Source organism: Bactrocera neohumeralis, chromosome 4 (assembly GCF_024586455.1).
Source record: "Bactrocera neohumeralis isolate Rockhampton chromosome 4, APGP_CSIRO_Bneo_wtdbg2-racon-allhic-juicebox.fasta_v2, whole genome shotgun sequence".
Taxonomy (NCBI): domain Eukaryota; kingdom Metazoa; phylum Arthropoda; class Insecta; order Diptera; family Tephritidae; genus Bactrocera; species Bactrocera neohumeralis.
Genome location: NC_065921.1, coordinates 42,087,337 through 42,108,327, shown reverse-complemented (window position 1 = coordinate 42,108,327; position 20,991 = coordinate 42,087,337). Strand labels below are relative to the sequence as shown.

At 37.8% G+C, this 20,991-nt stretch overlaps 1 protein-coding gene across 3 annotated transcripts in view; it reads left to right on the top strand.

The window, feature by feature from the left end:
* The window catches only part of LOC126755881 (ras-specific guanine nucleotide-releasing factor RalGPS1), a 45,352-nt gene that overhangs the window by 20,759 nt on the left and 3,602 nt on the right, over positions 1 to 20,991 (top strand). For 2 of the 3 annotated variants that reach the window (XM_050468598.1, XM_050468599.1), the window contains exons 2-6: positions 14,606 to 14,863; positions 14,954 to 15,459; positions 15,560 to 15,884; positions 17,062 to 17,513; positions 17,576 to 17,785. In XM_050468598.1, the coding sequence (XP_050324555.1) occupies positions 14,804 to 14,863; positions 14,954 to 15,459; positions 15,560 to 15,884; positions 17,062 to 17,513; positions 17,576 to 17,785 (1,553 nt within the window). In that variant the 5' untranslated portion in view covers positions 14,606 to 14,803. Of the gene's footprint in view, positions 1 to 14,605; positions 14,864 to 14,953; positions 15,460 to 15,559; positions 15,885 to 17,061; positions 17,514 to 17,575; positions 17,786 to 18,244; positions 18,356 to 20,991 lie in introns of all 3 variants that reach the window. The other variant, XM_050468601.1, reaches the window with a different exon arrangement.

Below are 20,991 nucleotides of genomic sequence, written 5' to 3'. Positions count from 1 at the left end.
TGGATTAAATGGAAGCTCTTGAATCTCTTCAGGTTACTCTTTGTCCCAAATGCTGCCATTTGCCTCTTTTATATATCCATTGAGCTGGGAATGGGTTTCATCGCTGAACAAAATTTGGCTCGAAAACGTCGGATCTCTTTGTAACTTTTCAAGAGTCCATAGATCGAAGCGTATTTTGTACGCTTTCGATTTAAGATGTGGACGTAAAATATGCCAAGTCGTTCCATATGTCAACCCAAGTTGCTGAGAACGGCGCCGAACCGACCCTCCATCATCTCTCAGGTACGGCTGCTATATTTTCTTCAGTGCGTGCTGGACGTGGTCTATTCGGTCGAATATTATTCAATAATGAATGCTGGTGATGGTGTTGCGAATAGTACGCTCAGTAAGCCGATTATATTGACCATGTTGTAATTCGTAGTCAATAAAACACGAGGACCACATATTTCAAGTCCTATAATATCTCGCTTCTAGCCAATAAAGGAAATACCATCAAATGTAGGCTACGAAGTTAGCATCATCAATACTAAATACTGGTATTTTCGAAGCAATGAAACCATTATGAATTATCAAACCAAAATATTTTCGAAATTTTCGTTTTCAAAATAATGTTTTCTTTCGAGTTTGTAGACCTCTTCACACAAATTATTAATTGACCTATCAGGAAAATACCACGCTTTCAACACTTGTCTGTAAATTCATTTACGGCTTTCCGCCCTGCCTGGGCCTCTTTCCTGTCGGTGCTGAATCATTTCAACGCCTTCCTTTGAAGTTCAACGACTATTAGCGACGACCTACACTCGAAATCTCGAAATAATTCAGTAGGCATGGTACATATGTGCGCGCGTTCGAGATTATCTGTGAACTTAATTCGCAGTATCGTTTAAATAAATATAGACACCTCCTCGGCAGCACATTTCAATTGCGAGTCCATTTTCGACACTTGCTTTGTGGATGTTTCCTGTTTTCGCTCTAAATACGCAATTGAATTTCCACAACAGCCAACCAACAAAAGAGTAATAAGGAATGTGTCTTGTGAGAGCATTCTGGCCCACAATAAAAACACTGACCCGGTTGAACGTGCCGCTGGGCGCGTCTGCATCTGCTCGTAGATTCGTGCAGAGTGTGTGTGGTCATGCCAGTCAGTTCACCGTGGCTGTGTTAGGTGACTTGCTGCACATCCAGCCGTTCGAGTGCATTTACTATTTCGACTTTATATTTCTTCGCTGTCAGTTATAGCCGTGTTTTGCCTTGTGGTCCATTGTTACTTCATACATACATACTTATGTATGTATGCATGTTTTTGTTGTTGGTTTTTTATACTCTCCCAACAAAGTTGCTAAGGAGAGTATTATAGTTTTGTTCACATAACGGTTGTTTGTAAGTCCTAAAACTAAAAGTGTCAGATATAGGGTTATATATACCAAAGTGATCAGGGTGACGAGTAGAGTTGAAATCCGGATGTCTGTCTGTCCGTCCGTCCGTCTGTCCGTCCGTCCGTGCAAGCTGTAACTTGAGTAAAAATTAAGATATCATGATGAAACTTGGTGCACGTATTCCTTGGCTCCATATGAAGGTTAAGTTCGAAGATGGGCAAAATCGGCCCACTGCCACGCCCACAAAATGGCGGAAACCGAAAACCTATAAAGTGTCATAACTAAGCCATAAATAAAGATATTAAAGTGAAATTTGGCACAAAGGATCGCATTAGGGAGGGGCATATCTGGACGTAATTTGTTTGGAAAAGTGGTCGTGGCCCCGCCCCTTACTAAGTTTTTTGTACATATCTCGGAAACTACTATAGCTATGTCAACCAAACTCTATAGAGTCGTTTCCTTCAGGCATTTCCATATACAGTTCAAAAATGGAAGAAATCGGATAATAACCACGCCCACCTCCCATACATAGGTTATGTTGAAAATCACTAAAAGTGCGTTAACCGACTAACAAAAAACGTTAGAAACACTAAATTTTACGGAAGAAATGGCAGAAGGAAGTTGCATCCAGACCTTTTTTAAAAATTGAAAGTGGGCGTGGCCTCGCCCACTTATGGACCAAAAACCATACCTCAGGAACTACTAGACCGATTTCAACGAAATTCGGAACGAAATACATATGGGTGAAATCGGTTCACAACCACGCCTTCTTCCAATATAACGCTATTTTGAATTCCATCTGATGCCTTCTCTGTATACATTAGGAACCAATGATGATAGCGGAATAAAACTTTACACAAATACGGTATTTGAAAAATATGTAAATGATGGATAATGAAATCTCGATTATCACTTTATCATGCGAGAATATAAAATGTTCGGTGACACCCGAACTTAGCCCTTCCTTACTTGTTTCTTTTTTGTTTTGTTTCCACACTGCATTTAGCCAATTATCTGAGTAAGCATTTGCTTTCTTTGTGTTTTCTCTCGGATACCGCGCTTTTATTTGGTTTTCTTCTTTGTCGTGCATCCTCCTCTTCGATGTGGTGGGCGACCGGCTGGCGTCAGGCGCTTTTCCTGGTCGTTTCCTCGCCAACAGGAGGCTATCAATGCGCTTGCTACTTGAACAACGTGTTTTTCTGGTTGCGTTTGGAAAATGTTTTGTTGTTGTCGCCGGTTTGTTTGCAATTGCATTGCGTCCGTGTGTCATTTTTACGCTGACTTTACGGGAAAAACGGTGTAAAAAGTGCATTGCGACAGTAATTCTTTGCGAATGAGTAAAATAGCTTAAGTGGGCTTAAGAGGATATTCTAGTCTAGAGGCCCGAATTTCGACCGTTTTTTAGCAGTTAATGAAAAGCCTTCGATATTTTTATTATAATATTTTTTATATTTAAAGAGTGCACAAAATTAATTTAAAAAAAAATTTTGTTTTTTGCTGATTTCTACTCTTGTGGTCATCTGAAAAATAAAACAATGATGGATTCTTGTATGTCGCTCTTTCAAAAAGCCGCAAAACTGAAAAAAAAATCATAAAATGGGGACCGTTTTTTCCACTTTTTTAACTTTGTTGAGTTTTTTAAAAGTATTAAGAATATAAATTTTCAAGTTTTTCAAAGTAAATTGGGTTTAAGGTTTCTGTTCCGGCCGAACCCAAAAGGACGCCAGCTCAGCAACAAAAGTGCTAAAACTGTGAAAGTACATTCGCTGCCATTATGTATGAAACACTTTTGCATCGCCACCATGGGCACGCTTGCAGAAGTCCAGACACTGAACCCTGTTTTCGACGGTTCTCAAGCATAAATCGGCCGATACTGTTGCAATTTCACGTTCGATATTCGTGCGAAGTTCATCAATCGTCGCTGGCTTGTTGGCATAGACCATAGACTTGACGTAGCCCTACAGGAAATAATCATAACAGCGTCAAATCGCACGACCGATTCGGCCAATTGACTGGACCATTTCGTGAGATAACACGTTCACCAAACCTGGCTTTCAATAAATCGATTGTGACATTCGCTGTATGACTTGTGGCGCCGTCTTGTTGGAACCACATATTGTCCAAGTCCATATGATCCAATTCGGGCCCAAAACATTCGGTTATCATTCAGCGGTAGCGATTCCCATTGATAGTAACGCGCCGGTCTTGATCATCACGGAAAAAGGACGGCCTAATGACGCCGCCGGGCCATAAACTGCATCAAACCGTATTTTTTCAGGATGCAATGGTGACTCATGGATTGCTGCCTGACCAATAACGCATATTTTGCTTACTGACGAAGCCATACAGCCAGAAATATTCTCGACACTACGGGCACTTCTTTGTCTCACTGCCACTGCCATTTTGTACGTGCCTGTGGATTCAAATTTTTCCACTCGACGCTTATTTGTTGATCTGACAAGACAATTATACGACCATAAATTGGACGTAGCGCATTTAAAGTTGAGGCCACTGCCTCCGAAATTCGGTAGTAATTTTTAATAATTCCAACTCGTTGTTGGATCGTTATCTTTCCATGATGAAATGGCTAACCTTACTGAAGAGAAATGTCAAAGGAGCGAGAAAAAATATGGCGTCGGTTGCTGTTCCTATCGGTCTACTTTTGTAGCGTCGTTTTGAAAAACCCGTTAGCTACATACTTACCTCTGAAAATAATTAGAGTTTTGAAAAATCCTCTTGTAGGCATAATCTCGAATATTTATCGAATAGACTGGAATAAATTGACCATATTATTTAAAATTGTCAAAATTTTCTCAAGTTGACTTAAGTCACTTTAAGAAATTGTCAAAAAATTGATCAGCGAAGCCAACACTCATGTGACAACACAATTTTCGAGCAACCAACAGCTTGCTGCACAACAACGAGCTTTACCACATAAATTGTAAAATTGCGAAAAATCGGAAGTGGCAAGTTCACTGCACGCCACTATAAATTCTCTTGCGTTTTTCAGCGTTAAAACAGTAAATTAAATAAAAATGTGTATTTAACGCTTGCCAAATATGCATTTGGAATTTTCGTGGGCGTAGTTTCTTGTACTTGTCGTCTGTTGTTCTTTTCGTTCACCTTGAAATTACGTTTCTTTCTCTACACTTACACCCTCCTCCACTTCTTCATGCATATATGTATATTGCAACCCTGTCATGTTTTCTTTTCTCTTTTATGTATTTATGTATTTTTTTTTCTTGCTTTTCGCAGCTGCTGATTGGCACATTTGGTTTTTCTTGGCTAGACTGTTTGTTTTTATACGGGAAATTGTTTGCTTTTGTAATGGCCTTTGCAGTAGCAATAATTCAATTTAGCTGGTCACACATCATGTGCGTAAATATTTCAATAAATAAATATACATAACATACATACATATGTGCTCTCCGCTGGCACTTCACGCACTCAATTGCATGCTGTGGCAGCTGAACTACCCAGCAGGAAAATCGAAGCAGTCTGTCACATTTTTTGTTCTGGAATAGGAAAATTTGACTAAATTTTAAACAATTCGTAAATTATGAAAGTTTAAAAGTAATTTTATAATTATTTTTCGATATTAGTATTTTTAAGTTGCATTTAAGAACTTCATAAAAAGAATTTGTTGAACCCTTGTTATTAACAAAATATTGCTTTGAGTGATTTTTTTAGTCCATAGCAAAGTTCTTTATCAGTCCTTAATCAACTCATAGATCGTATTACGGAATGGCTCAAGGGAGTTTCCAAGAAGAAATATTTGCAATTCGTGCACCGTGCAAGGGGTTTGCAAGAGCAAGAGAATACCCCTAGCATGACTGATGAAATTTTGGTTCTTTGGGACGATTCTGGTAGTAACCCGTTTCGTAGCTTAAATATGAACCGAAAGTTTTTAGTCGATCTCGAAAGTTTTAATGACGATTTTTGAAACAATTTTCCCTTAACTTTTTTAATTAAATCGCCACTAGAAGAGTTAGATATTATAACTTAAAGTAATTGGTGAAGATATTTTCTTTTTGACATTGATCCCGGTTCAAATTCTGGTCTTTCTTTTGGTCAAGAAAACGGTCGAAATGAACTGTAAAACTTTCATGGAAAGTATAAATAAAGTATTCGCCTGTCTTCGAAGTAGCTCTATCGTATCTTTGAACATTTATTTGAACTAATCGATATGAGCATTTTTTGGAGCGATTGAGAAATTGTAAGGATCCAACGTAACAATTTTTTTCGCAATAAAATGTTCATGCAATACTGAATGTCTATAGTTTTTGCAATCTCACGATAGGTCACTTGACGATCTTACAATATCAGTTTGCGCACAGCATTAAATATTTCTAGAACAACAGCTGATTTTGGACGACCTTCACGAAACTCTTCTTGGAGTGATCTACAACCGCGAATGAATTCACCATACTATCGATAAAAACTTGTTCCTGATTCATCGGCAAAAATTGTATTAACATCATCGATAAGTTACTGTAAACAACATAAATAGCGCTCATATATCAAAACGTAAATGTCAAACTTTCCGATGAAGTTGTGAGTTGCCAGATTGCAACACTGGGGTTGCCAAATCCCGAAATATAAAGATAAACCTTGTTCTTGATCGAACTAGTTAGTTTAGTAGATATTTTTGCAAATGAAAATTTTTGATTTATTATTAGGAAACTTTTTAAGGGGTTACATGGGTTTTGTCGGATAAACAAGTAGCCTTTTTTTAACAATTTTTTACCACACATCACATACACTATTAACAAAGAAATTCTAAATTTTTGGAAAAAAATATTTTAAACTCCACTATTGCGACGCCATTTCTGGTGACCAATCGGTAAACAGATGCGCCTGCTTTACAGGATCATCTAAAATGAAAAAATACGTGCTTTACTTAACATAGAAGTTAGACGAAGGAAAAAAACTGAAAATCGGATTTTTGGCAGAGAGTTTTATAAAAAAATGATAGTTTCAGTTAGAATTTCTCGACATTTTTTCAATAGTTGTCGAAAAAATCCTTCTTCCAAGTCTTTAAGAATTGTATCTCAAAGACCTGTGTAAAATTTCATGAAAATCGGTTGAGTAGCCTCGAGCGCACAAGTTCTCAAGGCTGTATATCCGACACCATTACTCGGATCAACTTGAAAATTTTGGATAATCTTCTAAAGGTATTTAAAAAAATTCGATTTTTTGAAACCCGTAAACTCCTTAAACTTGTAAGCTTGATTTGGCAACTCTTGAAATGATCTACTGAGAAGCGCCAATTTCAGACTGTTTTCCGTTCAGCAAGTCTTAGATATGTAAAACATGGAGACCTTCCAAAGAATATTATACAAAATATAGCCACTTATATCTACAACAAATAAGTAGACAAGCCTTATAACAGCAAATAACTGCATAACTGATTACTAAATAGCCGTCAAAAGTCAGTTAGTTGATTGTATTACAGTCATCCGACATTTCTCTTCTACTCTACATTTGCACTTCCATTATTGAATCACTAGCAAAGCATACTTGACGGCGCTCACACTCTGCTTTCGCAATCAATATTTCACGTCCGTTGCGTAAAACAAAACAGCCAACAGTTGACCGAACTGCTCGGTCAACCAAACCAACAAATGACCCATAAGCCACTTAGCAGCTGAGTGGAACATGTAACTCATACACATACATATATGTATGTATATGTAAGTAACTAACAACAACAAGTTATAGCGCAAGTGTAACTGAATCTATGCGCTGGCATGAATCACCATTTAGCGCGGTGGCGTGTTTGCAAGTTTCCCTTTTGTCTTTAATTTGAGACAGCTACCTCACTTAGTTCGCTGGAACTAGACACTGGGGAGCGGGGCGAGGGCGTCATCGTTGCCATGACGTGCAACCACTTTGCTTGGCGTTGCGTAACGACGGTCTAGTGCAGATGACGCCTATCATCATCACCCCCACCAACACCTGCATATTGTTGTGCCACCACCACCAAGGTATCTACCACACGCTCGTGCCACTCGGTGTTGCCGTAACGCTGCTTTGGTTCGTTCCGTCTGCTTAGACAGTTTTGTTTATATTTTTTCTTTGCTTCTTGCTTTCTGGTTGCTGAGCCGCAACAGCTAGTTTATAATTCTCGGGTTTATTTCTGTCAGGTTGCATTTCCTCAATTTGGTTGGTAGTACATTGCATATATACAGATATATATAGTATATATATGTATATATGTGTACATATGTATTATATGCTATATATTTCTCCTTATATTTATGTTTATAGCGCTCGATTATGTTTTTATTGTTGCGCTCCGCTTGGCTGGCAATGCGCTTTTTGCGCCCCATAAGTATGTGTTTGTGCAATAAAACGCGATCATGCAGCCCACAAGAGGCACAGTGGTACAATTTGAGCTGTATTTTCTCAGAAAAAATTTAGAATTTGTATCGGATAACAGGCAGGATAACTCCTTACAAGATCATCTAAAGTGAAAAAATGCATGTTTTTGTTAAAACCTTAACTTAGAACTTGGATGAAGGAAAGAAAAGCTGAAAATTGGATTTTTGGCAGAATTTAAAAAAAAAAGTGAAAATTTTGCGACATTTTTTTTTGAAAATCCTTCGACCAAGTCCTTAAGAATTGTATCTCAAAGACCTGTGTAAAGTTTTATGAAGATAGGTCTAGTAGTTCTCGAGAAATCTTCCCAACCGACTTCAAAAACACAGTTTCAAGTGAAACGCGTTTCAAAACGGCACACTTAGCCTCGCTAGCACCGAGCGCACAAGTTCTCAAGGCTGTATCTCGGAAACTATTACTCGGACCAACTTGAAAGCTTTATTTCTAGAGGTGTTGTAAAATTTAATAAGACAGTAAAAAACGATTTTTTGAAACCCGTAAACCCATGTAACCCCCTAACTTAGCGTTTCTAATTCTAGTCTTCCATATCTACATTAGTTACGGTGAATTCCTTTAAAAAGTTATAGAAATTATGGTTGAAATTTGTTATGGTATTGAAAGAGAGGGAGCGAGATTAGACTCACTTAAAAATAATAACTTGTCATTATGACTGCCAAAAATTCTTTTTTATCCATTTTTCTTTCTTCAAAAAACCAAATCTAGAAATATATACGCGTGTCTTCTGGGGATTACGCCTGATTCTTTCATGAAGCAATGTCACTGGTAATACTTCTATTGGCTCTAAATGAGTGCTAACAATGACTTATATTGAAAAATGCCAAAATCTGTATTTTTTTAACAAAAATAAGAAAAACGTTAACTTCGGCTGCACCGAAGCTAATATACTATTCATTATGCATTTCTTTTAGTAACCATGTGTTCAGTTTGTATGGCAGCTATATGCTAAAGTTAACTGATCTGAACAGTTTCTTCGGAGATTACATTATTATCTTAGATTAACCTGCGCTAACTTTTGTGAAAATACATTGTGAAATGTGAAAGTTTTTCATACAAGAACTTGATTCCGATCGTTCAGTTTGTATGGCAGCTATATGTTATAGTGGTCCGATATCGGCTGTTCCGACAAATGAGCAGCTTCTTGAAGAGAAAATGACGTTTACAAAATTTCAAAACGATATCTTAAAAACTGAAGGACTAGTTCGTATATATACAGACATACAGACGGACATGGCTAAATCGACTCAGCTCGGCATACTGATCATTTATATATATACTTCATAGGGTCTCCGATCCTTCTTTCTGGGTGTTACAAACTTCGTGACAAACTTAATATACCCTGTTCAGGGTATAAAAATATTCAAATTTTCAAAACTTACAACTGTTTGCTGCTTCGTCCGCTAAGCAGTCAGTTAACGAACCATTCAACAAAACCATGGAAGCAGCCGAGCCCAGCGCACCGTTGCCGAAAGTGCTTGGTAAACAAGTAATCAAACAGTCGGTGTTGGCTGCTACACGCCTTCTATATTTCAATTCGAAAACAAAATTCATACAATAAATGGTATGCTATATTTTCATCGCTTCCTTAAAATAAAAGAATTAACGCAGTATCGGAAAGGTAAACAAATTTTCATTGTTATTTTGCCCGAGCATTTTGTATAACAATCGCCGTTGTATTTGTAAGTTTACATTGACCGTTATTGTTAGTCGATTTGGCCACTTTTAATGGCTCGAACCGTAAATACATATGTATACATACATATGCACAAATGTACAAGTATATATATATATATATTTACACAGTTTAATTTAATGTTCGCTATTTCCCAGCCTATGGACATTCGCGTGCCGGAAATCGTGTACAAAATTCGTGACTCCAAAAGAAAAAACAAGTGGGCAATTCTGCCTTTTATGGGGCATCAACTTTATGCCCTATATGTATATGTTATCTATGTATATGTAATATTGTAAATATTTATTGAAAATGTCATAACTAATTGATATTGTTAAAGAAGGCGCGTTTTTTTAATAACGCACGTGTCTTGGGAGCGGCGGCCCAATATTTACCGGCCGACCAATTTTTTTAATCTATTTTATAGTGTGGGAAAATATTGTATCGGGTGATATTGATAACTTTTTTTAAAAAAAAACGCATAAAATTTGCAAAATCTCATCGGTTCTTTATTTGAAACGTTAGATTGGTTCATGACATTTACTTTTTGAAGATAATTTCATTTAAATGTTGATCGCGGCTGCGTCTTAGGTGGTCCATTCGGAAAGTCCAATTTTGGGCAACTTTTTCGAGCATTTCGGCCGGAATAGCCCGAATTTCTTCGGAAATGTTGTCTTCCAAAGCTGGAATAGTTGCTGGCTTATTTCTGTAGACTTTAGACTTGACGTAGCCCCACAAAAAATAGTCTAAAGGCGTTAAATCGCATGATCTTGGTGGCCAACTTACGGGTCCATTTCTTGAGATGAATTGTTCTCCGAAGTTTTCCCTCAAAATGGCCATAGAATCGCGAGCTGTGTGGCATGTAGCGCCATCTTGTTGAAACCACATGAGTCAACATTTAAATGAAATTATCTTCAAAAAGTAAATGTCATGAACCAATCTAACGTTTCAAATAAAGAACCGATGAGATTTTGCAAATTTTATGCGTTTTTTTTTTTTTTTAAAAAAGTTATCAAGCTCTTAAAAAATCACCCGATGTATGTACATGGCTAATAATTATAGTAAGTTTATTGGCTTATTTAAACAAATTTTTTCAACTTAGTCAACGCCCAGTCAAATATGGGAGTTTTAGAATTTAGAGTTTCTGGTCAGTTTTCGAAAAGACTTTTGTCACAAATACCGCTAACACGGTTATAACCGAGTTTACAATAGCGCGTCAGTCGTTCTTTCTTTTAGCTGTTTGGCGCCAATTAAAGTTTCCAAGTGTAGCCAGGTCCTTCTCTACCTGGTCTTTCCGACGGAGTGGAGGTGGCTGGAGTGTTTTCATCCATACGGACGAACTATGAACTATGTCAATGTCGTCGTATAACTCGTACAGCTCATCGTTCTATGCGCAAAGGACCATGAATCTTCCACAGAACCTTTCTCTCGAAAAACGGTACTGTCGACTCATCACATGTTGTCATCGTCCATGCCTCTGCACCATATAGCAGGATGGGAATAATGAGTGACTTATAGAGTTTTGGTCTTTGTTTGTCGAGAAAGGACTTTACTTCTCAATTGCCAATTTTTTGTGTTAATGCTGCTTCCAAGGTAGACGAAATTATCTACGACTTCGAAGTTATAACTGGTAAGTCAAGTCGCGAGTACGACGACTGTTTGTTTGATGACTAGAGATATATCGCCCTGTCCTCGTTCACAACCAAACCAATACGCTTCGCTTTATTATCCAGTCTAGTTAAACCAGAACTAACGGCGCGATTGTTGAGGCCAATGATATCAATATCACTGGCGTATGCCAACAGCTGTACACTCTTCTAGAAGGCTGTACCTTCTCTATTCAGCTCTGCAGCTCGAATTATTTTCTCCAGCAGTAAATTGAAGAAGTCACACGATAGGGAGTCGGAGAATGGTCTGAAAATTCCTTTGGTATCGAATGACTCGAAGAGGTTCTTCCCGATCCTGATGGCGCTTTTGGTAGTGTTCAACGCCAGTTTACACAGCCGTATTAGTTTTATGGGGATACCAAACTCAGACATCTCGGCATTCAGGCAGCTCGTGCTGTCAAAAGCAGTTTTGAAATCGACGAAGAGCTGGTGCGTTTCGATTTGCTTTTCACGGGTCATTTCCAAGATTTGGCGCATGGTAAATATCTGGTCAGTTGTTAATTTTCCAGGATTAAAGCCACACTGATAAGGTCCAATCAGTTTTTTGACGGTGCGCTTTAATCTTTCACACAATACGCTCGATAGAACCTTATATGCGATATTGAGGTGGCTTATCCCGCGGTAGTTGGCGCAGATTGTGGGGTCTCCCTTTTTGTGGATTTAGAAGAGCACACATAAATTCCAATCGTCCGGCATGCTTTTGTCCAACCGTATTCTACAAAGAAGCTGATGCATGCTCCTTATCAGTTCTTCGCCGCCGTATTTGAATAGCTCGGCCGGCAAATCCTGCCCCCCCCCCCGTTTGTTTTTCTTCGGACGGGTAATTTCTATTCGAACTTCTTCATAGCCAGCAATGGAACGTCCGCTACCGTCATCGATTAGGGAATCGAGTTCACCATCTCCTGATGTTATGCCTTCACTGCCTTTCAGCAGGCTGAAGAAGGATTCCCTTCATAATTTTAGTATGCTCTAGGCATAAGTTACTAGATCACCTCTGGGGGTTCTACAATAGTTTGCTGCGGTCTTAAAACCTTCTGTTAGTCGCCTCAACTTTAAGTCGAATTTTCGAGCATTACACCTGTGGGCCACCTTTTCAAGCTTTTTGTACTCACGCATTTCGGTCCCTCTCATTTTTTTCTGCAAATGCGTCCCGTTTCCCTCTTCAACTCTCGGTACTTGGATTTTCTGGATTTATTTTTACTATTTTACCTACCTTTGATTTAACTTAATTTTAATTGATTTAACGCTATTTATTAACCCAATTTCACTGAAATTTATTTCAACATAAGCTATCATTCGGCAATCAAAAGGCTTTTCTTTCATTAAATCAAACTTTCATTATTTCAAAAAAGTTCTTTGTTTCAAATCACAATTATTTTAAGCCACTTAAGCAAAATTATGCGGAAAAATTCGAAACAAAACTTCACTTTGTAATCACACGCATAAAAACACACACATCCATATGTATGTACGCACAATATCATATAAAAGTTGCAACTCATGTACGATAATCAAAATTGGTTTGAGGAAAAGCATGAGTTGAGCTTATCACTTAAAACCGCAGCGCACCAACATACACACAATGTACTTGGTATGTTTACTTTGTGCGCACAAATGTAAGCTCTGTACAATATGCGCATATGCAAATAGTGAACATTGTACTCCTTTTAGGTTTTGTTGAATTGCACTAACAAAAACAACAAGCATGCCATTTATTTCTGCTTCCGTTGAAAGCGGTCCGTTTGTCTTGCTACTTCGTCGCCGTCGGTATCGCCGTCGTTGAAGTCAGAATTTATTATCGCCTCTGAATGACGCTGGCTCCCTAGCTGCTTTGTGGGTCGCTAAATATACAATGCACTCTTAAAGTAAAGCGTCGAAAGTGTGAGCATAAATTATAGAAAATGCAATAAATGCAAATATGCTGCATAAATATCGGCAATGAACCAAATAAAGAGCTTAAAATAATTTTAAAGAATATATTTGTATTTATAAATGAAAAATAAATAAAATAAAAATGCAAAATTTCATAAATATATGTGACCTGGTCTACGGAAAGGGGGCTTAGGTGTCAAAAAAAGGAGAACAATTAATGAGATATCGAGAAACTGACGATTATTTTTAACAGCTTTTTCCAGAAAACTAGTTTTCGCACGTTAGCTCTCCTTTCGTAGACCAGGTCACATATTAGTTTTATTTACAGGTTATAAGTTGTATAAATTTCGATTTTCAAATTATATTATTTCAATGCAAGCAAAATATCGTCTCAAATAATTATTCCGTTTTATTTTTTAAAAATACTGTTATATTATTAGTTTTAAGTTTTTTCGATAATTTAATGAAATTTTTTGTTTAACTTTGAACATATTATTTTTTCTTTAAACATTTTCCTATATAAATTATGGCCGGTTTAAAATTCGGGTCCGTTCACTGACTCGACGAAACGTTTCCACATTGTTTCTGTTATTGTTGTTGTTATAGCGGGTACCTAATCCCGTTACGATGGTAATGATTAGATAAGTTGTCACCAACGTCATGCAACGAAAGGTCCAGGAAAAGTGCTGTTTCGACGTGGTCGGAGGTAGTTAGGGAGAGAGGTCTCAGATGTGTAGGGTTAGCAGGCTTACAACGTTTCTTTGCCTTTTCCCCGGAGGAGTGACCTTCCGGGTATTTTTTTGTCATAATATATGTGTCGGTCAATACGTAGATTTTCTAATTAAAATTAATCACTTAACGGAATGTCAAAACTTGATAAGATCGGTCTACAGTTTCCTTTAGTCTCCAAATGCTGAATATACTGCTAACCTTTAGTACGATTATTTGAAAAAAATAGGTATGTTCCTGAAAATACAATAAGTGCAAAGGATATTTTTAACGGTTTTTGTATTTTATCCGATACATTTTATACATCTGACGGATATGCGGGTAATTAACAGGTTCCTTTTCCAATGTATCACATGTGATACAAAATTATTTTCATGTACCATGTGTACAGCGTCCATGTATCATATATGATACATATATATGATATATGATATATATATACAAATAAATTAAAAAATATATGATATGTATCACTGATGATACATTGAGCTTATGCAATTCAACTTCGTAGTAACACGTTCGTGTATCATAGCTGATACAAATTTTTTGTTACCGTTATATCGCTGTCAAAATGTGTGGGATAGTATAAAAACGCCTGCAGCAATATAATTTCAAAAATAAGTGTTGGACATGTACCGTTAAAAATTAATTTTTGTATGGGGACAGGGAACCTGTTAATATTTGACTCCCACCGAACGTAAAGCCTACTTACTTCTCACTATAATGATTAATTAAATTTATGCCGATTTATTTTCTATTCAATTTCTCAAAATTATTATTTATATACCTATGTACTTATATGGTGTTTTAATCTTGATTCCGCTCATTCAATGTGAAAAATGCTTTGTTTCTGTTCATAACTAAATTAAATTTTTTCTCCCTCTTTACAGATATCACTTTACGCCTGAGTGACTTCATTGTACACGTGATTGCATCAGACACAAAGGAGACCCTTTCACACCCTGCCAATAGTGTGAAACTCAACGTTGTGTGTTATTTTACCGCTACGTACATAGCGTTTGTGTGTTATTCTATCCATTGCCTTCATTGCGGAGCCTCCGCATGCATTTCCCTACACCCCACATGCCATGATGCGTTACTCGGAAATCTCAAGAGAATTATCGGCGGATAGTTTGCGTTACGTTGAAGTAAGTAATAAAACCGCTAAGACATATTTTATAGGCTTTCGCACTTGTTATTGTAAAAATACCTACTTACCTTCACATTTATCCTCGTAGCTGGGTGAGGAGTATATCTATAAAAATTTACGTGAAGATTCGCCGCGCAGTGACACTCATTCCAATGCTAGCAGCGGTTGCATGGCGCCACCAACAACATACACCGCCAACAATCATCACCAACACCTTAAACAACAAGAACAGCAACAGTCCCAACAACAACAATTGAATTCACAACAGGAGCAACAGCCACAGCATCACCGCGTCGACTACACTAATTCGATGAGCAATTGCGGCCAACAACACTCAGCCGGCTTACGCAATTCCAAACGTTATTCGTGTGGGCGTAACGGTAGTCATGATGGCGCCGCAACCATTTCCTACATGCGTCCACGCAAGGATAGCACACGCTCAACGCAGAGTTGTCAATTCGATGCCGAGCAGTTGACGCAAGCAATCGCTAGCAAGACAATGCATGTGAAAAGTAGTCGTCGCAAGAATTCCATCGGCTGCCTGAATTCGTTGTCCTCATCGCCGGGCTCGCCGGGTTGCTACTACTGTGTGGGGTAAGTAGCTATTCATTTAATTAGCTCGTGTGTCATATGTGCAATGTGTCATCTTGTAAGTTTATCTGTCTAATCATACTGTTTTCTATACTGCTCGCAGCACCGCACCACCGCCCGGCAAGAGCCAAAGTCTGCCCGCACGTTCGTCTATGAACAATTTGGATGCAGTCATTTTGAATGCGCTACGCGTGCCGGCTGATGAGTTGGCCAATCAGATTACGCTCTTGGATTTTCCCATCTTCGCTGCCATACAACCGGACGAGTTGACCAGTTGCGCTTGGACGAAGAAGGACAAACACGTCGTCACACCGAATATTGTTGCATTTACGAAACGTTTCAACCACACCAGCTTTTGGACTGTGCAGGAAATATTGAGTGGCGAACAGCCAAAGCAACGTGCCGAAATACTGACACACTTCATTAAGGTGAGGGAAAGTTTGTATAAATTTGGTTATCTTGGAGGTACTTACTAGTGAGGTTAATTAATTATTGTGATTCATTATTTTACTTAATTTATGATTAATTTATTAAAACATTAAGCTAGATACTATTAGTGAGGTTAGATGCCTCATAAATTGTGTATATAATGGGTTGTCAAAAAAGTCTTGCGGTATTTTTATTGAAATTGAAATGAATTTTTGATGACTCATGCCCAGCTCTTGACCGATGCTACGGCTGCTACTATGCCGGTCTCTTTCGACCAATTCAGCGATTTTATCGCAATTTTCGACGACAGGCCTTCCGGAGCGTGGCGTATCTTCGACCACCTCTACACCAGATCGAAAACGTTGAAACCATCGTTGTGCGGTGGAAATGGAAACTGTATCGGGTCCATAAACTGCATAAATTTTAATGGCGGCTTGAGATGCATTTTTGCCTTTATCGTAGTAGTACTGTAAAATATGCCGTATTTTCTCTTTATTTTGCTCAATGTTTGCGACGCTATAACTCACGACAATCAATCAAACACGTGTTAGCGCGTGAAATGAGCTTTCCAAAAAGGTATAGCATGACCCGATGCGACGAATAAAACTAGAACTAAGCGCTTTCAGCGCCAACTTGCGAAAATACCGCAAGACTTTTTTGACAACCTATTATAAGGGTATTTTGCGGCTGTTTTGGAAATTTTCGAATTGGTAGCTGTAGCGTTATAAAACCAATTATACAAATCGTTTTGGATAATTATCGGCCGTTCTTTGTCGGATGAAAATTCGATTTGTTGTTGTTGTTGTTGTAGCGCCAGATTTCTGCGGAGTAAACTTCTTTGGCCGCATAAAAAATGCGGCTACGTAGACTCGACTGTCATGAGAACAGTTAACCTTCGTTAATGAGAGCCGACTAGAAATTTCAGACCCGACGGGTTATTGTTGCTGTTTTACTGATTACTACTACTCATTTTAATGTTTCCACGCCAGTTAGGTTCTAGTAACCGAAATACGGCAGCGTTCTTCGAAGTTTTTTTTTATATTTCATCCTACTTCCATCCACTTAGTTACTAAAATTATCTTTACTTATTATTAACAATAAAAAGAATTTTTAAATATTTTTATAAAATTTATATTAATGATTTAATGTATTTCTTCAAATTTCGTCTTCCAACAGGTGTCCAAGAAACTGCACGAACTGAACAATCTGCATTCGCTGTTCGCCATCATTTCCGCCATGCAAAGTGCCAGCATTTTCCGCTTGAAAAAGACTTGGGCTTGTCTCTCCAAAAAGGATCGGCAAGCATTTGAACGACTAAGCGATATATTCAGCGATCAAAATAATTGGGAGAATTTACGTGCCTATTTGGAGAGTCTACGCCTACCATGCATACCCTATTTGGGTTTATTCCTGACCGATCTAATTTATATTGATTTGGCACATCCACATAAGGGCGGTCTCGAACCCGAACAACGCCGCAATAAAATGAATAATATTTTGCGCGTTATCGCCAATTATCAACAGTCAGACTACACGCATATAATGCCAATTGAGGCAACACAAAAGTATTTGACATCCATACGCTATATTGAGGAGTTGCAGAACATCTTCGAAGAGGATCAATACAAGTGAGTTTATTATTATTATTGATTTTGTTCATTATGCATAATAACATTTTTTTTATTTGCAGAAAATCCCTAAAATTGGAGCCCGCCTCACCGTCCGGTCCGAGTTCATCGTCTTGCAGCTCGAAGGAGTCTTTCAATATAGACGCCATCACACCGGCACTGGCTTGCTTGAATCTCTCACCCGCCAAAACGATCGGTTCCATGCGCATCGCCAACAGTAGCGGCACTAAATTCATACCCGGCCATCGCAAATGTCGCAGCCTGGGCACGAAGTAAGTTCTAAACCGCACACAAATGGCGTCTCAGTAGCGTCGCTCGTCTCACATTAATTGGCTACTTAACAATTGCTATACTAACATTTGCCTTTAACAAATTAAAAGTACTTTGTATTTGTATTTATATAACACTTGTAATTTTACAATTTGTGTTTTTTTGTATTTCTTTGAAATGCCTTCTCACTAACATCTGTCACCTGCAACGCAAACGACACACCCATCATGCAATCTTTCTTACTTCCTTACTCTCTCTCTCTCTGTATCTGTGTACTTAACTAACTCACCACATCATGCAATTGGATGTACATACAAACATACTTTACATTAAACGTCGCGTGCGTCGGCCAAACAAATATGCGAACGAAATTCTACAACGATTGTGTGCTGCCAAAACAAAACCAATTTGCTTTAATTCATTATTATTATTTTGTATGACATTGTCATGCGTGCTGGCAGATTTCGCAGCACGAGCTTGCCGCGAAATTTCTATCACAAATGTCAGTGCTCCATTCTGATGATCGCACCCGGTATTGGCACCATTTCGAATAAGCGTTGTAGATGCAGTCGGTGAGTGCAAATTGATACATAACATTTTGTTCGTATTCCAAATTACAATACCATTTTGCTTTTTGTGCTCTAATTTCACTTTTACATAATTAATTATTGCTGCTTGTTAAATTTCTGCGCCTTTTTTGCATTGCTTAAAGATTTAACTCATTCGTTGCAAAGCTTTGAAATATTGAATTGTTTCCCTTCGTTAACCTTGTTTATTTTATTATATTAAAAATAACGTTTCGATAATTATTTATTTTTCAAGCGGTTTCTGGTATTAGTAACCTAGTTATCTTATAAGCAAGGGCAAAATATATACTTATGTAAAGCAAAAAAAAATCTCAGCCATACTTTCCCATTTCGATGAGATTCAAAAAACTACTTCCAAATACAATATTACAACGTTAGGGTATCGGGTATTTGCAAACGACTTTAAAAACAGTGGGTTTTTTCTCAAATTGAAGTATGAAAATAATTATATTCCATCCTATCAGAACAATTTGTTTGAGACAACTGGAACATGCAACGTGGACGTTCAATAACTCACTTCGCTCACCTTTATCCACTTTCTGTTGTTCCCTATTTTTTTTTAAAGAAAAAGCACAGAAACTTTATATTTAGTGGAGAATGTTTATTATCATTCGAAAGAACTTCTTTAGCATTTATTATTTGAAGATTATCTCTTTCAAATTTGAGTCCAATTTCCGATGACTCGTTCGAACATTTCGACTAGTAACTGATGAATGACGCGTGTGATGTCTTGCTCCAAGTCCTGCATCGAAGCGGGATTATCCGTAAAGACTTTAGACTTCTTGGTGGCCAAACGGCCGGCCCAAAACGTAAAATTATCTGCTCATTGAAGTGGCGCCGTCTTGTTGAAACTAAATGTCGCTGAGGTCACGAGCTTCAATTTCAGGCATCAAATAGTCGATTATCATGGCGCGATAACGGTCGCCATTGACGGTTACGTTCTCGCAAGCATCTTTTTTGAAGAAATATAGACCGATGATTCCACCGACCCACAAACCACACTAAACCGTAGTTTTTCCTGGAAGAAATGTGAGCTCTTCCGGTTGTTCTTTGTCCCAAATCGTTCCATACATCAATCCGAGTTGCTGCGAACAACGCCGAATCGACTCTCCACGGTATTCGTGTACACACTCCGCTACCCTGGGTGCTGGACGTGGTCTATTCGATCGAATATTATCCAATAGTGAATGCTGGATCTCAAGGCTGGTGATGGTTTGTAAACGTTGTTTAGGCGTAAGTCTTACCATGATGAAATGCCAAAGAATACCGAAAAAAACTAACATGACAGCTTGACACGAATCACGCGTCATCTGTCAAAGAAAGTCTACTGAAAAAAGAATCTCTACTTGCATCGCACCTTAAAAGCACACTTACATATATCGCATCCTCCACATAACTACTCGATCAATTCATAGTTCCACGTTATGCACAACTAGTGTTTATTTCGCCAGGGTACTCTTAGACCGCTAGAAATTATTTCTTCAACAAGTGGTACAAAATAAATGCCATTACGGATATCCTCAAAACTTACATAAATGTATTGCAAACGGTTAGTTTCTCTTTCTGTAAATATCTTTCTATGTAAATATTATTTTATTTCATTATCTTATATTATATGTATAAGTATATGCAGAAATATCGATACTTTCAAACGGAAAAAAAGTTTATTGATATCGTAATGAATGATATTATTCAGAGGCCAATAAATTGGTTCCCATCAAAAATAAGAATATGTTCCCATAATGTATATACCTCCAATATGTCCCAAAAATTTTCATTTTGATAATATAATTCAGCAATTGAAAGTCTGGCAATGCATATCATTTCTTAAGTTACTTATATTATTTAACTTTTTTTTTCAGAAATCCTTGCATGATTTATTTCTTTATATTGTAGTGGTAAAATTATGTCGTCTGGCTTAAAAATGTGTTATGCGGCTTTCAGCTTATTTTTTATTATTATTTTTCAATCAGCTAATAAAGCTAATATCTTACTCAATCAATGCAAACCTTCAATATACAATAATATGCCCTTGGGTACCTCGTTTCACGAATTTTTACATATATTTTTAGATAACTGCTTTGTCTAAGTTATATTTGTCGATTATTTTTGGTATTTCATAACATTGTATTACGAACTCTACATTTCTTTTCTAAATATTTATAGGAGGATTAAAAACATTGTTTAGCATTAAAGTGAAGGTTGGCATAATTAGAAATATACAACTTTAGTCCAATATATAATATATCTACCGATTTGTTCGATGACTTGTTGCTATTTTCAAGGTAATTTCATAATGCCACTCTATTGGCAAAAAATTGGGACAGCCGGTTTTCTCCCAACTAAGCCTAAGGAGCTGCTGGCTAATCTTTCTTGATGTATGTAGCCTGGCGTTTGTCTAAGCTGGCCACTTCTGACAATTGCTTCCTTCATACAGTTCAATTGTTTATAGCACAGGTTTGAGTTAGGAGCTTGGCCGGTAGTAGCTAATAGTAGACGATCCCTTGTCTCTCCTATCAAACACAAAGCAAATCCCTCCTGACCAGGCTTGCCACCGTTTACGTCGGCTAACCGCAAATCAACCGCAACCGTGTTTGCTTAATGTTGCCGTAAGTCTGTTT